Consider the following 17,022-nt stretch of genomic DNA (forward strand, 5'->3'; position numbering starts at 1 on the left):
TTCCTTCACATGGCAGGGCAAGAATTGATTCATATAATTTGGATGCCTGGGAGCTATGTAATCTTTTTTTTTTTTTTGATCCATATAATTTGGTAGCTGAGCATTTAATGATCAGCATCTCTGTCCTTGCCCTTTCCCTGTTATAAATGTGCTGTTAGAGGAACGTATTTGTGGCTCACATGAAATGCTTAATTATTTTAATCTAATACTCCATTGCTGTTGCTCTTGCCTGGGCTGCCATGGTTGCAGTTGTTTGCATGCTACAGAAACAACTATTTTAGAAATAACTATTCTTCTAAAAACAAGCCATCCAATCCAAAGCCATAGAAATATAGTTACTGGTCCTCCATTTTCCTTGTAAGCCTGATCTTCAGTAATAGAGGGTTTTAGTTGTGCTGGCCTTCAGGGAGAGAAATACTGTCAGTAATCAATTATTCTTTTAAAATTATAGTTCAAATTCACATATATTTACATCCCCACCCTTCAAAAATTGAATCCTATTTTTCTGCTGAACCTTTCTTATAGCATTATGTTGCAATTTCTATTTGGAAAGATGAGGTTTTGGTCCAACACCGTGTTTGTAAGACTGAGGGAACACAGGGCAAAAAGAGAAATCTTGGAGTTCAAGCAGGTGGAATCCTTGCCTCCTTGGCAAGTTCACTGTGAAAAAATACTGTGCTCTTTCCCAGGCTCTTTCATCAGTCTCTTTGCCTTTCACACATAATAACTTGAAAGGGAACCTGAAGGTTGAGATTTAGTTATTGGAGAAAAGAGTCATTAGTGGATAGATTACAGGAGGGAGATGATGTTGGGTCAGTGTTTATTGCTTGGCTTTGCAGACATTCGCTGTGGGTGACATGCATTCACATTTTACCCATTTTATCTGGGATTGAGTGTCTTCAGGTTTCACATTAAATATGAACTTTTGGGTCATTTACACAGGAATAAGAGAGCACAAGTTTTATGATTTATTTCTAACAAACTGTTATCCCTCTAAGTACGATTATCAACTATTATCAATGACTATCAACTATATAATATACTTCACTTATTTAATGTATTTATTATTTTAGACCATGTCTCTCAATTAATTTTATAAAATTTTAAAAAAACCCAACCAGTAGTCTGTTTCAAAAGGAAATAATTACTCTTGTTACTCAGTGAGACATGCTGTAAGCACATATTTTGCCCTTGGGTCTGTTACATTGCTGAAGATGATGTTACAGGAGCTCTTTGCATCTGTGCTTGCAGGTCATCCCTGTCCTCCCTCTCTCATAGTGCGTTCCTGCTCAGTTCTGGCTGGCATAACAGTCTGTGCAGCCACGTGGAAAACCAGAGCAGGGAACTGATCCAGATGAAAAATAACCAGCCAAAAAAGGTTTCTGTTTTTCAGTCGGATACATTCTCTGCCACACAAGTAGTTATGAGCCAGCAATGTGCCCTCGTGGCAAAGAAGGCCAACAGCATCCTGGGCTTTATTAGAAGGTCTGTGGTTAGTACATTGAGAGAAGTTCTCCTCCCCGTCTACTCTGCCCTCATGAGACCACATCTGGAATGTTGTGTCCAGTTTGGGACCTCTTAGTTCAAGGACAGGGAGCCAGTTTAAGAAGGACAAGGAGCTGCTGGAAAGAGTTCAGTACAGGGCCACCAAGATATTAAGGGAGTTGAGCATCTCCCTTATGACGAGAGGAAGCCTGCAAGTTGCATTTGCCCATAGCTGACTTCCTGAAGATGTTGATTATGTCTGCTCTTCTCCCATCAGTAGATGCCAAATGTGCCTATTTTATTTACTTATGCTGGGGTACGGGGCATCATGCTCTAAAAAAATATGTCTTTTAAGTATATTTCTTGACTCCACTGTTTCAGATTGGTTTAATCTAGGAAGCTCTTAATGAATAACCTTACTTAGATCTAATCTCAGGAGCCTTCTACATATCTTTCACTCTCTGCTGGTTAGGCCTAGGGCCTTGAATTGAAAATAAACTGCCTGATATGAACTGAAGAATTTATATTCTGTTGAGTGAAACCAGCCCTGTATAAGAACTGTGGGGAGCTTATTTATTTTTTTTATTGTTCTTCCAGTAAGTGGAAAATATTGCACGTTAACCTCACTTGAAAAGTTATTCCACCACCACTGACCTAGTCTTGGGAAGAGAAGCACTGTGGTGTGGTGAATCCAATATTAGGCTGGCCCTTGAGTCTCTTAGTTCCTCGCTATTGCTTAATGATTCAAGGCAACTTATTTTCTATGTCTCCATTGTCCTGTCAGGAGAATAGAGTGGTGTTATTTTCTTTTTTGCTAAAGTACTCTCAGCTCTGCTGGTGAAAAAGCTGTTTAAGAACTGGAGTGGGACAGTTAGCTCATACAATTGTGACATCTGTATGAAAAGTAGCACTGGTGCCACTTTCTGCTTCAAGAGGAGGTATAGCTGTTATTCTTGACATCCTTGTAAGTTTTAAAGGCATTCTAGCTGGCTACTGAAATTGCTGGTTTGGTTTTTCAGACTCAAAAATTTACCACAGTGTAGCAGTGGGAAGTGTGATGAGGACTCCCTCTGAGAAAAAGCAGCAGCAAAGTTCATCTGTAATGAACTGACCGCAACCCCCATCCCCTGCACCACTGTGGGAGAAGGAAGGAGAGTCCTGGGAAGTGGGAGGGATGAGGGGAGATGTTTTAAAATTCGATTTTATTTCTCATTTCCCTGTTTGTTTTGACTGTTCATTAATAAATCAAACCATTTCTCCCCAAGTTGAGTCTGTTTTGCCCATGATGCTTATTGCTGAGTGATCTCCCTGTCTCGGCTCACAAACCTCTTGTTATATTTCTCTCTCTCCTGTCTAGTTTAGGAGATGGAGTGATAGAACGGCTTGGTGGGCACCTGACACCCAGCCAGGGCTAACCACCACAACAGCAAAAGAAAGTGTAGGTCTCCTCTTCACTGGGAAAGAGGAATAGATCCACAAGAGAAGAGTCATAAACCCACAAGTCCTTCACCATGGTCTCCTCATAACAGGGCAGTCATATCATGTTACTGTTGCCAGCCTGCTGTGTGTTTACTTTTGACATTGTGATTTAGCTTAGCTCAAGAATTGGTAAGGAATACAACTTCAGTTTCCTTTTGGCTGTGGTCAGCAGACTTTGCAACATTTCAGGTATTAAATGATGAGTTAGTATGGTATTTGACTAGCTGTGCCATTTTAGTGAAAGGAGTTGTGCTTTTGGCCGTATTGTGAGGCCTCTTTGTAGATTTTTATTTTGCATCCTCATGGTTTTCGTTAATATGCAGGAGTAGAAATAGACCTCTGGGAAGACAGATGGCAACAAAATTTGATGTGAAGTCTATGAATAAGTAATCGTATTGAACAGCATGCTTTGCCCAGGTTGCTACTACTCAGGGTTAGTGTTTCCTGACTGTTACTGTGAATTGGCTACCACTGAAAGAGCTCAATTGCCCACAGTACAGAAAAATCCTCCAAGTCAGAGCTGTTCTTTGGCATCAAAGTGAAGCCTGTTTGGATTCATAGTGTTCTACCCACACGATCCAGAGGAAGGATGTTTGGGAGAGAGAGGGAGCAAACACTTACTCCATTGTTGCCGTAGCCAAAATATAAGCCATTAAGCATTTTATTGCTGCCTTGTTCCACGTTTTGGATCTCCATTCCCAGTATGATTGAGCAGCCATATGATGTAGGAATACCACAATGATACCTCCTTGAAGGCTTCTCTTCTCCAGGCTGAATAACCCAAATTCAGACCATCTTCAGAGCAGAAATCTTGCAGACCCTCTGATTATTTTTTGTGGCCTCCTCTGAACTTGCTCCAACAGATCCATGTCTGTCTTGTGCTGGGGGCCCAGTGCTGGAGGCAGCGCTGGTCGGACCTCACCAGAGCAGAGGTGAGGATCACATCCCTCGACCTGCTGGCCACACTGCTGCTTGTGCAGTCCAGGACATGACTGGCTTTCTGGCCTGCGAGCACACATCACTGGCTCACGTCCCATTTCTCATCTACCAGTACCCCAAGTCCTTCTTGGTATTGCTGCTTAATCCATTCAGTCTCCAGCCTGTATTGATACTAGGGGTTGGCCTGACCCGGGTTCTGGACCTTGCACTTGACCTTGTTGAACCTGATAATGTTCCTGAAGTTCAAGAGCTTGGTGTCATCTGCATCATCCACAGATGTGCATGGATTTAAATAGTGTCTGTACCCTTGGATGCAGTCTTTGTCTCAGGTCTTTTAGTCAGCAGCTCTAGTATTTAAGTTACACTTTTACTGTCCATAGCTGTAAAAGTATTTGAAAATGTGGTAGTTTGATGACCATCATCGTGATATGTTGCTGTAAAGAAAATGGTGTCTTGTTTACTTAGTGTGGCACTAGTTTGGCTCCAACACCAGAGTATGCATGGTGAACTTTTGAACCTGCAATATTGCCTGTGGGATTGATACTGTTTTAATTAAGTGAGCATTTGGGGTTTGCCTGGACTTGATGTAATGAGATAATTGCAGAACCATTTGGCTTTTAACCACGTGGGGTTTTTTTATGTACTCTATTTAGCTTAACAAAATAAAAAGACATTAATCGTCGTCTCTGCTACTTCACTGAGTAGCAGAGGAATCGTAGGTTGATGAGCTAACACAGAAACTCCCCTGAAACTTAGTTTTCAGGAATACCAGTGTTATTTTTAACTGTCTCCAGCAGAAGGCTTTTTGTCTGGAAGGAATCCAGAGGTTCACATTGCAGCATGTATTCAAATTCACAGAAGCTGCTAGATGGTCTTAAAGTTCTTGTGAAGTGCTCTATGGTTGAAGAGATCATCACTCTAGCGTTCAAGATAGACTGTGTTATATACTGATGACTTTTGTTATACCACAGGTAAATATAAGATGCAGGAGTTGGCTACTCACCTCTGTTGTTTGGCTGGTGGTGGCTGGAAGATCTTGTGCATGTCCTGTGTGTGTGGTGGGCTGACCCTGGCTGGATGCCAGGTGCCCGACAAAGCCACTCTATCCCTCTTCCTCCTCAGCAGGCTCATGGGTTGAGATAAGGACAGGGAGGTCACTCAGCAAGTACTGTCATGGACAAAACAGACTCAACTAGAAGAAATTTATTTTATCACCAATTAAATCGCAGTAGAGTAATGGGAAATAAACTCAAATCTTAAAATACCTTTGCCTCACCTCCTCCCTTTTTCCCAAGCTGAACTTCACTTCCAATTTCTCTACCTCCTCCCCACCAGCAGGGTAGGGGGAAAGGGAATGGAGGTTGCGGTCATCATATGTTGTCTCTGCCACTCCTTCCTCTTCAAGAAGAAGATTCCTCACACGCTTCCCCTGCTCCAGCTTGAGATCTTTCCCACAGGAGACAGTCCTCCATGGACTTGTCCAATGTGAGCCCTTCCCATGGGCTACAGTTCTTCACAACTGAGGAAGAGTTCTTCACAATGGGTACCTTCACAATGGGGCACAGTCCTCAGGAACACACTGATCCAGCGTGGATCCCCTATGGAGTTACAGTTCGTGGCAGCAAACCTGCTCCAGTGTAAGCTCCTTCCTCTCCACAGGTTCCCGGGTCTTCCTCCATGGTTGCTTCCCACGGGGTCGCAGCCTCCTTCAGTTATCCACCAGCTCTGGCGTGGGGCCCTCCATGGGCTGTGAGTGGATCTCTGCTCCATCATGGTCCTCCGTGACTGCAGGGCAACAACACTGATCATGTTATAAAAAGAAATTGCAAATGCTTCTGCTGCTTACCATGTATGGACAGAACCTTGCAACTTACTGTTTTATAGTATCTGTATTAAATTGTGGTAAAACAGTTGATTTAGACTGCCCACAATATTGTTAGACATTTAATGGTTTAATATTACATTGCATTTCAGTTATAGACATTTTTTAATAGTTAATGAGTGTTGTTTAAACACTTTGCAATTTATATTTTGGAGGAATGCAGTGTTGAAATGACTATAGTTGTCTTCAAATCACAGGAAAATAGAAGTGTTGCACAGTGAAGACAACTTAGTCACCTATGAGGTATGAGTTTAGTATTTTGAGTCTAAATAAACAATTTTCAAATAATAGTAAAGAGGAGTCTGTTTAAAACCTCAATCACAAGCCATAGTAGTCTAAATTAAAGCATAGCAGTTGTCCATCTGTGAAACTTTTCTAGCAACAAGTGGAGATTTGATTGTCATGTTGGAAAATAAATAGTCTGAAGTTGTGGTTGTTTGGTTTTCATATGTTACTGAACTTGGCGCAATTTTTCAAGCAACACCACAAAATGTTGTAGTTACATTGCAGCTACTAATTGCAGGAAGTAGGATGGAGAGGATTCTGGAGGATTTTGAGATAAATATTTTACCTGGTTCTTAGAAGTATGCCTTCTTTGCCATGGGTAGTGGATGTCTGGATGATTAAAATGAGTACTGTAGTCTGTGCAGTACATGGAAGTGACTTTAGGCATGTGGCACCGGGACTTGTATGTGAACATTTTAATTTCCTGTCTTACCCAATGATTATTCATAGAAGTCAGGCTATATTATTCTCTTTCCTTATGCCAAGCAAAGTGGGATAGCATGTAGTATTGTAATATTTGGTTATAAAATAATTAACCAATAGCACATATATATATCTGTGGGACCTATCCCATCTTCAAGACTATTTTGCTTTCTCTGCTGCTTTAAGAATATTTATTTATGTAAGTCAATACTTACTCCATATCTTTAAGATCTTTCTTATCACAAGAGTGAGAAAAACTTAATTCTCTTATCATAAAAAAAAACCCCAAAATTTCAGAAAGTGCAAATGCCACGTGGCCTTGTGCCCTTAAGAGAGCTCTGATGGCCTCTGTTCTCCATGATTGAGTACCAAAGGTCACTCCAGCAATCTCTTCTTTCTGTAGTGAGACCACAACATAAGTGGATATTAAAATTCTCCTGAACCTCACTCCCATCCCAAAAAACACTACCTTTGTGGTAATTATTGCCAATTTGAACTGATGCAAGTTAAATTCATGTTGCTTAGGTTTTTCAATGGAGAAGGGGTAAGATAAGCCACTTTCAGTCTTGTCATTCCAATACATTTCTCTTTCAACAAACACAGAGGTAAAGAAAGAAAACATGAAAGAAGCATGCTGTGAGTTTCAGGAGGTTTGTGCATAAAAACAGACTTGTCAAAATATGTCCGATATTGCCATTTAATTGTACCCACACAAAAGAAGATTGTCTTTTTCTTTTTTCTCTTATCCTACAGGTCATAAACGTTGATGGAACAATGAGGAGAACTCTCCTAGAAGATAAGCTTCCACATATATTTGGATTCACACTGCTGGGAGATTACATCTACTGGACTGACTGGCAGAGACGAAGCATTGAAAGAGTTCACAAGATAAAGGCTAGCAGAGACGTCATTATTGATCAGCTGCCAGATTTAATGGGCCTTAAAGCAACAAGTGTTACCAAAGTGTTTGGTAAGCATGAGCAACCACAAGATGGACCTATAGTAGTTTCTAGATGGGCCTGCCTTTACTAAGCAGCTGTTGATCACTGGTAATGAGAAAAACTGGTCTCATATGTTTGAATCATTTTAAAGGAAAACTGCACCTTTTGTTTGTAAAGTTGGAAAAATACGGTGTTGAAAAACAAGTATGGACTTTTAGTTTTTAGTGACATTTGATGTAAGTCTTCCACAGCTTCCACTACACTCTGCAAATTTTTTTCATGACAATTTTGTTCCCGTCGCCAGTCTGTAGGAATCATTTCTTCTGATGCTTACAGAACTGCTCTATTTTCTGTTGCTTTTTTCTTCCACTACAAAGTCTCAAAATGCTTTTTACTATGTTGGGTGATATAGGCAGAGTTAATGGCCATTACAACATTTCCTCAAAGCACGTGACACTTAAATATTTAACATCTAAATCATGCTTAAATCTTAGCAAGTAAATCTTGCCCTTAGCATGGGATCAGCAGATGGGGTTCCATGTTCTTCCACTGAATCTTCTGAAAGGTGAAGGCAGTGTTCTAGGTCCTCTGCTAGAATTTTGTTGAGAAGTATATCACGGGACCTCTTGACTTCAGTAGTAACTCATGAAAGGTGTGTGGAACACTGGAGGCTGGACACAACAGTAAAGGAATCTGTCACTCAGCTATCAAAATTATTGAGAATAGTTGCCACAGAGTCACATAAAGTAGGTTGTCAAATTGCACCCTGCCGGTACGTGGATTTCGAACCTTCCGAGCTTTACTTGAAGGATAATTGAGGCCTCAAGCTGCAAGTTACAGCATCAGTCTCAAACGTGTATGTCTTAAAATGGGAAAATTACAAGAAACCTGTTTGAGACTGATTTTGGGTGGGGTAGGGATGGTAATAACAGTCTTTAAATACCTAAACCCGTGGTTCCAGCAGATGGAGAAAGCACTCATTTATGTTTTGGTCCTTACATTCCCTTCAACATTCCTCCTTCATCTGTACATGGCTGTTCACACAAAAAAATAAGCGTAGGATTGTGATGAGCTTGCTGGAACTGCTTCTGCTAATGAATCTCACCAGCTTTAGATTAAACAACTGGGAAAGAAGTGGGGTTATCTATTTTCTGACTATTTTGTATCATTGAACACTTTTAAAACTGGTGGTTTCAGAGAGATAAAAAGGTGAGCTACTCACCCAAAACTAACCAAGTTGAACATATATGTAGTTACCTGACTTCAGTGAAGGAAGTTAATCTTTGGAGAAACCAGAATATGTTTGCAGCTGTTATTTGAACTATAGGAGGAATAGGACCAGCTCCTAGTCCATGGGTAGAAGGAAAGAAACAGCTTTGGATAGATGTGGGTTTTTTTAATTCCCTGTTGACAATTCCTAATGTTAACTCATTTTGAAAAACTATAACTAAGCTGTGTTTCCACTCAGCATCTCCCCTCCAACATTTTCTCCCCTACCCTCACAATGAACCAATATATGTTTATTTTGTTTTTTAAGGAACTAATTCATGTGCAGAAAACAACGGAGGCTGCAGCCATCTGTGTTTCTTTACACCCCAGGAGACCAGGTGTGCCTGTCCCATTGGCCTTGAGCTGTTGAGTGACATGAAGACTTGCATCATTCCTGAAGCCTTCTTAGTTTTCACGAGCAGAGCAGCAATTCATAGGATTTCCCTTGAAACCAATAATAATGATGTTGCTATTCCTCTTACTGGAGTCAAGGAAGCATCTGCTCTGGATTTTGATGTCTCTGATAACAGAATCTATTGGACTGATGTTAGTTTGAAGGTATTACTAACATGTGAATTCCTTGAATAGAAAGCCACTGAGCAGTTATTTTGATCGAACAAAGGTCTCTGTTACATGATCTGTGCTGCAGTTGCTAATGTTGTCATTGAACTGCATCCAAGGAGGCTCTTGGACATGAGGGCATTTGCATTGTTGAATGCACAGTTGGGTGATGGGCATCTTCCTGCTTTGAATAAAAATCCAAAGTGGTATCTTCTCATACCAAATGCCTGAGTGTTGAATGCTGCACATATTGCATCCATATATGTACCTGTTGTAGAAAAGCTGGTTTCTTATCACATAGTATTTTAAACATCAAGCTTGGCCCCAAGCCTTCTGTCCTCCCAGTTTTGACTTGGAAGGCAATCTTACTCAATAGTAACATTTGGCAAGTGAATTTTGGGTTGATTGCTGTTAGTCTGAGGCTCCAGCTTGGCACAGAAAAGGCCAGGAAACTTGTCCTGTCCGCTCTGCACTATGTTGAACTCCTGCTGCCTCCAGTTCTCTCTCATTGTGTTCCAGGAGTTGGACATTCCCTGTGACAGGTTTGGTTCACATCCAGGTGCATACTGAAGTCAATGTTGTGTTCATCAGGTTTACTTTGCTTTTTGAAGTGAATTAAGTAATGGTAGAAAATGACAGATTCGCTTCATTGGAACTGAATTCCCCTGTTTAGCCTCTTAATAGGTTTTCCAAGAGCAATCTAAGTTTCCTTGCCAATGTGCCCAAGAGGTAACAGGGAAAATCTCACTTTTAGGGACTGCAGGGCCCATGCAGTTTCCACAGCCTCTTTGTGAAGACTAATGAGGACTGTGCCTCAACAGTAACAGTGCTGCTTGTGGTGTGGATACCTTTTCTTCAGGAGCAGTGCCAATGTAATAAATCAGCAAACTGCTGACACAGTTAGGAGAGAAATCTCAGGCAAGCATATGGAAAGCTGGAGCTATGTTTGTCTTAACCATTTGTAGTGGAAAAGGCATTACTTCAGCTACCAGTGCATAGATCCCAGTCTCACTTTATGCAGCACCAGGAACCGTTTTACTTGTTTGTGGCCTCCTGAGTTATCCAGTGTATTGTATTTTCACATACATATCAGTGTATGTTTCAGCCCATCTAGGATTTCATTCCCCTGACCCTTCACCTCCTGCGGCTTAGCAGAAGGGAGTGTCACTTCAGAGCCCATAGTCCTCTCTGTTTCCTCTGATGGCCACCACGTCCCTGATCTCCTCCTGCCCCTGGTTATATAAGGACGTATTTTCAAAAAGGCATGATACTTTTTCTGAGATGTGGGTTATACCTGCAAAAATATACTACAAGATTTCTGGGTTTGGCGTTTACCTTTAAAAATAGGAAATGTCTCTTGCCCTGATATGTTTGCTTTATCAAATGGCTAAGAAATTAATAGCTAATATTAGCAGGCGTGTAGAATGGCTGTTCAATGTCAATAACAAATTTGGGTAGTTCTCCTGGAAGTTACCAGTTATTTACCTGGGGATTGTTTCCATGCTCCTTGTCAGGAGTGATTTATTTATATGTATGTAGTCCTTGCCCTGTAGCTTATTTTGTTGAGTGTGCATGACTAAAATGTAAATGAGAACAGCAAATATGCTCCGTGTGACTGATCACGAGAAACAGTTTAATTCAGATTTCTCTTGAGTCTCATGAATTAAGCAATTAAAATCCAAAACTTTTGGTGTGCAAATAGAAAAAGGGGCACAAAAGAACCCGCAGGTAGGTACTGCTTTCTGAAAATCGTGTCCTTTTAAGATGTCTTGGACTGGTCATGAGAAACCACTATCTTTCTGAAAATTCGGGGGATTTATCCTGTGAGTTGCTATATCATTTTGGCAACAGAAAGTTATTTTTTAAAATGTAACACTGATTATTTTTTTCCTTTTTTGCTAATTTCTATTTGTACACCAAACTCCATAATACTGATTGCTTTTTATCTCAGTGGGGTATCCACAAATGCCGTAATATTTTTACACAATTGTTTTCCAGACCATAAGCCGAGCTTTCATGAATGGGAGCTCTGTTGAACATGTGATTGAGTTTGGGCTAGATTATCCCGAGGGAATGGCTGTAGACTGGATGGGAAGGAACCTGTACTGGGCAGACACTGGGACCAATCGCATTGAAGTAGCCCGCCTGGATGGACAGTATAGACAGGTCCTGGTGTGGAAGGACTTGGACAACCCAAGGTCTCTTGCTCTTGATCCTACCAAAGGGTAAGGACAGTGTTGTTTTATAAAGCTTTCTGTGCATTTTCCTGTATGTGACGAGTGGATTGGCAGTTCATATAGCTCCCTTCCTCCAAGGTCTTTGAAAAAGTGATGAATGCCCCACAACAATGTGGGTTACAACGAAAAGTTAAAAATTGTCAATCATACTTTTCTGCCTTTGTCTGGAAAGGAATAGAGTAATACTGCCTGTAATTATGTGGGTTATTCCTTTTTTGTTGGTTTTTATTTAAGAAAAAAAAACCCAACAGATTTAGGAAAAACAAAGCCTGCAGCTAACCACACTCTTGGCTCACTCACACACTCTTTTTGTTCCCCTTCTTATTGCAGATACATGTACTGGACTGAGTGGGGAGGTAAACCTCGGATTGTTCAAGCATACATGGATGGAACAAACAGCATAACTTTGGTAGATAAAGTGGGTCGTGCCAATGACCTCACTATTGATTATGTGGACCAAAGACTATACTGGACTGACTTGGACACAAGCATGATCGAGTCATCAAATATGCTAGGTAATCTGGTGGGTTGTGACACTAGTAGAGGGATAGGCACTAACCATAAGAAAGCCATTGAACAAACTGGCATCATGCAACTGATACTAAATCTGTGCATATATTTTTCTCAAAAGAGAAAATGGAGAGTTAAGTGTTTAAGAAAATAAGGAAAATATTCCTAAATTAATAACCATAAGATCACCTTGACTTGATGATCTTAGAGAGAGACTCAATGATGTTAAAGGTCTTTTCCAACTGTGATGATTTTATGATCCATTATGGTAGTGAGATTAGGTGTCATTTCTCTGTATTGATAGAAAACTGCCTGTGTTTCACCAAAGCAGAGATGACTTCTCAATTTCTCAAAGTGAGGACAGCTTACATGTTCACCGTAAACTACCCTGACTTTTCAGGGTAGACACTAATTTTCTGCTGAAGTATCATCTGTTTCCAGTTTCAGACTAGTTGTGTTAGTTCAAAACCAAAATACTGTTTGCATATCTGCAGTTTGAAAGATTGTGCAACTCCTCTGCAGGATATCAAAACATGCTTTGTATGCAACTGTATACATTTTCATATGACCCATTGGAGTTTCATCTGTACATACAAGGGTTGTGCTACAATTTACTTGGACATTGATGTTGACATGATAGCTAACTGGGTAAAAGAAGGGAGTTTTGATTTCTGCAGCTCACAAGGAACTTCAGTGTCATCTGGATGGTTTAAAAATACTAAATGATCTTCAAGGTTTTAGCTGGGACAAATACAAATTTCTTCTGGAAAAACAGAGTTTATATAAGTTTCCAAATGCCACACAGTGAATCAGTGAGAAGATCAGAAGTGGAATCCAGAAGTTCCTGACCTGACTTCCTGTTTCTGTTTCATTTCCAAGAAAAGACCTTCATGAGATGAAAATTGATGCCTCTGGGATTCCATTGCAAAAATCAAAGTTTATGTGGCAGCACATACAATATTTAAGCAAACTCATACAGAAATCTGACATTGGATGATCGTTTGAGGCAGGAGAATATGCTGATGAAGGATACATCTTCATTTGATGTAAAGTGCAAGAGAGTCATAGACATTTATGTTTGAAAATGTTTAGGGTGGTGATTTACAGTAAGACTTTATCTACTTTAGTAGTGCGTCTCTGACAGAGGCCATCTAATGTTCTAGAAGGTGTCAACTCTGTTGTGAATATTAAATGAGCCATGGAGTGTGGGAGTCTAGAGATTTCTGCCAAACAAGTCGTTTCTTAATCTATTGGGATAGCTGTATGTTAAATTACACCGTAAAAGATTTCTTGTAGCTGTTTCTCTGTGAATCTCAAGTTTGTTGTATGTTGCTGCTTTCATCTATATTCATTAGGTTTTTTATTGACCTGATTCCTGGAGCTGATAGTATTCTTAAATATGTTTTCCAATATCTGTATAGGCTGATAAGCATGAGGCAAACAGAGTAGTATTTAATAGTATTTAGCAGAGTATTTAAATGACAACACACGGGCACAGTTTCAAATAGCTCTATAGGTAAGAGGGTATTAGGGTAAGGTTTTTGAATGCAAGTGTTCAGGTTACATCTTAAGCAGATACTGATTAATAATGGATCCTGTGATACTACCTTGGGAAACAAGGTTTTATTCTAAAAGAGGAAGAAAAAAACTTTTTCTTGCGGTCAGTCCCACTCTTCATTTCATGGCTTAGGAATCATCCTTGAGTTGATAATCTGTATTTTTGCAGGACAAGAACGAGAAATCATAGCAGATGATCTACCTCATCCTTTTGGATTAACCCAATACAGTGACTACATCTACTGGACAGACTGGAATCTTCACAGTATAGAAAGAGCAGACAAGACCAACGGGAAGAACAGGACACTTATTCAGGGCCACCTGGATTTTGTGATGGATATATTGGTCTTCCATTCTTCACGTCAGGATGGCTTGAATGACTGTGTGCAGAATAATGGCCATTGTGGCCACTTGTGCCTAGCCATACCAAATGGATTTAGGTGTGGCTGTGCTGCTCATTACACCTTGGATCCCAACAGCAGGAACTGCAGTTGTAAGCCTTTTTGTTTGCTACTAGATTCTTTGGTGCTTGTGGCTCCCAGGTGCTTCTGATTCCTTTCAGTATAGAAGGGGATATCACAAGGCAGTTCAAACATGATCTTTAAGTATGAGGATGGAATATGGAGCTCTATTTCCATTTTTGTTACATGAATTAGGGATGAATATTTGTATTTCAAATCTTAGGAACAACAGTGCTGTCGAGTCAATTATTCCTTGTTTTACCAGAAGTGCTTTCTAGGCGATACAGCTGTGTGATTTCCTTACCTAAGTGTGTAGGTAGATGGAAAAGGAATTCTAAACCAAAAAATGTCTTTTTGAGTGTTAAATAAAGTCAGCAAAAATAACATACAATAAAACAGCCTTTTAAGTGGTCCATACAATGTGCACGTGCACTTGAAATTTGTATATTTTTGTTTTCCCCTTGTGTGTAACACGAGCCTTCCAATTCACTGTCTGTCCAACAAGATTTTAAGTTCCCAGTAAAAGCAGGTAATGAATAGAAAATGGACTGTTGACTAGAAAAAAAAAGGAAACCAAAAAAGCTTTGGGCATCTTGGTACAGTAGCAAATAGGAATTTTAAAATGGATTAAAAGATGAATTTATGAAAGTCAAGACTGACTTGACTAGCCTGATCTCCTCCTGTGACAAGATGACCCACTCAGTGGATGAGGGAAAGGCTGTAGATGTTGTTTACTTGGACTTTAATAAAGCCTTTCACACTGTTTCCTGCAACATCCTCCTGGAGAAACTGGCTACTCATGGCTGGGGCAGGCACACTCTGGGCTGGGTAAAACACTGTCTGGATGGCTGGGCCCGGAGAGGCCCAGGTGAATGGCATTAAATGCAGTTGGCAGCTGGTCACCAGTGGTGTTTCCCGGGACTCAGTGTTGGGACTTGTTCTGTTTGACATCCTTATCAATTGACTGAATGAGAGGATCGAGTGCACCCTCAATCAGTTTGCAGATGACACCAGGTTTTGTGGGAGTGTAGATTGAGAGTAGTGCTTGAGAGTAGGAAGACTCTACAGAGTGACCTGGCCAGATTGGAGTGATGGGCTGAGGCCAACTGTATGAGGTTCAACAAGGCCAAGTGCCAGGTCCTGCACTTGGGTCACACCAACCCCAAGCTTGGAGCAGAGTTGCTGGAAAGCTGCTCAGAAGGAAAGGATCTGGGAGTGCTGGTTGACAGGTGGCTGAATATAAGCCAGAAGTGAGCAGCTAAGCGACCTGGGGTGGTGTTCATCCTGGGAAAATGAGGCTGAGGGGCGACCTCATTGCTCTCTAAAACTACCTGACAGGGAGTTGAGTAGAAGTGGGGCTTAGTCTCTTCTCCCACGCTACAAGTGACAGGACAAGAAGAAATGGCCTCAAATTGCTCCAGGAGAGGTTTAGATTGAAGATTAGTAACATTCTCTTTCCTAAAAGGGTTGTCAAGCCCTGGCACAGGCTGCCCAGGGCCATGGTGGAGTCCCCATCCCTGAAGGGATTCCAAAGCCGTGTAGCTGTGGGGCTGAGGGACATGGGTTAGTGGTGACTGTGGCAGTGCTGGGAGAACAGTTGAATTTGATGAGTTTAAAGGTGTTTTCCAGCTTAAATGTTTCTGTCATCTGTGGTAATGTAGGAAAACCTGTGACTGTGTATTGCCCACTGTCACCGGTGTTATTTAGATTCCACATGGAGAATGTAGTTATTTTATAATATGAAAAGAAAATTATTTCTGGATGAGGATGTGCTAATTTACCCTCCAGAAGTACACAAAGAAACATTTTCAGCTTAATATCAAAAACCTCAAGTTGTTAATTACCTTGTTTTTTATTGTGACTATAATTGTCTCTCTGGGATTTTGTCCTAAATATTCTTTGTCTTCTCTGTGGATGTGTTTTTGACCGTGGGAGTTGCATTCCTTATGCATTGTGTTTTGGCTTGTTTCAGCCCCTGCCAGCTTCCTATTGTTCAGCCAGAAATCTGCAATCAGCAGGATGATACCAGATGACCAGCAAAGTCCAGATATCATCCTGCCCATGCACGGTCTAAGGAACATCAAGGCTATTGATTATGATCCCTTGGATAAATTTATCTACTGGGTAGATGGACGTCAGAATATTATAAAAAGAGCCAAAGATGATGGTACTCAGGCAAGTTTAAATAGTGTATATAGTTTTGTGTCGGTCTTTTGGTGTGCTCTGTGCTTCATGCTTCACTTCCATCACCTGCACCAAGGAGCCATCAGTTTAAACTTTACTCTTGCCAGCACTTGTTCATGTATATTCTATTTATATGTGAAAACTACTGAAAGCTTTTAAAGTCGTGATTTTCATTTATACACAAAGCAGTGTAATAGAATATAGTAGAATCATAGAATCATCATAGGTATCTGAAACTATAAGCCTTAAATCGCTATCTTTAATTAAGGATGGGCTTTGAAGTAAGGCAGCCTCACTGTTTATACTCAGGACAGATAAACTGTGTTCTAAAATCAGTATTGTGCATACCAATTGTGTGATAATATTGTCATCGTTGGAAAGCACTCTCAAAATGAAAACTCTCAACTGTCCAAGCTGTAGCTAAACCCTGAGTGAATGTAGTGTTGATTGTTGTGCCGGATAAAGAAAAAGATTGTCCACGTGCTTCATTAGCTGAGCTGGGGACATGATTCTCTGACTAGTTGTTCATACACCAATGCAAGGGACTGTTCTTCCAGGCACTGTTCTGTGTTAATGTAGCTTAACTCCCAGGTCAGGGTAACAGATTGTTTAAAACCTATGGTTTGAATGAGAATATAAAACCAAATGGAGAATGGGCAAGTTATATTTTCTTAGTTCTTGGTCTGTCAGATCTAAACAGTATGACATGCTAGCAATGTAAATGAACCAGTCTCTTCAGGCATTTAGGGACTCAGAGGTTTTAGAGTTTCCTGTAAAGGAAGAGGTGACATTTTTTTGGCCATTTCCTT

The 17,022-nt window shown here is 40.6% G+C and overlaps 1 protein-coding gene across 1 annotated transcript in view; it reads left to right on the top strand.

The window, feature by feature from the left end:
- LRP5 (LDL receptor related protein 5) overlaps nucleotides 1–17,022 on the top strand; it is a 153,451-nt gene that overhangs the window by 106,223 nt on the left and 30,206 nt on the right. The window contains exons 8-13 of the mRNA XM_061999256.1: nucleotides 7,247–7,463; nucleotides 8,972–9,261; nucleotides 11,263–11,489; nucleotides 11,832–12,016; nucleotides 13,738–14,061; nucleotides 16,002–16,204. Of these exons, the coding sequence (XP_061855240.1) occupies nucleotides 7,247–7,463; nucleotides 8,972–9,261; nucleotides 11,263–11,489; nucleotides 11,832–12,016; nucleotides 13,738–14,061; nucleotides 16,002–16,204 (1,446 nt within the window). The remainder of the gene's footprint in view (nucleotides 1–7,246; nucleotides 7,464–8,971; nucleotides 9,262–11,262; nucleotides 11,490–11,831; nucleotides 12,017–13,737; nucleotides 14,062–16,001; nucleotides 16,205–17,022) is intronic.

This window comes from Colius striatus, chromosome 7 (genome assembly GCF_028858725.1).
Source record: "Colius striatus isolate bColStr4 chromosome 7, bColStr4.1.hap1, whole genome shotgun sequence".
In the NCBI taxonomy this organism is placed as follows: domain Eukaryota; kingdom Metazoa; phylum Chordata; class Aves; order Coliiformes; family Coliidae; genus Colius; species Colius striatus.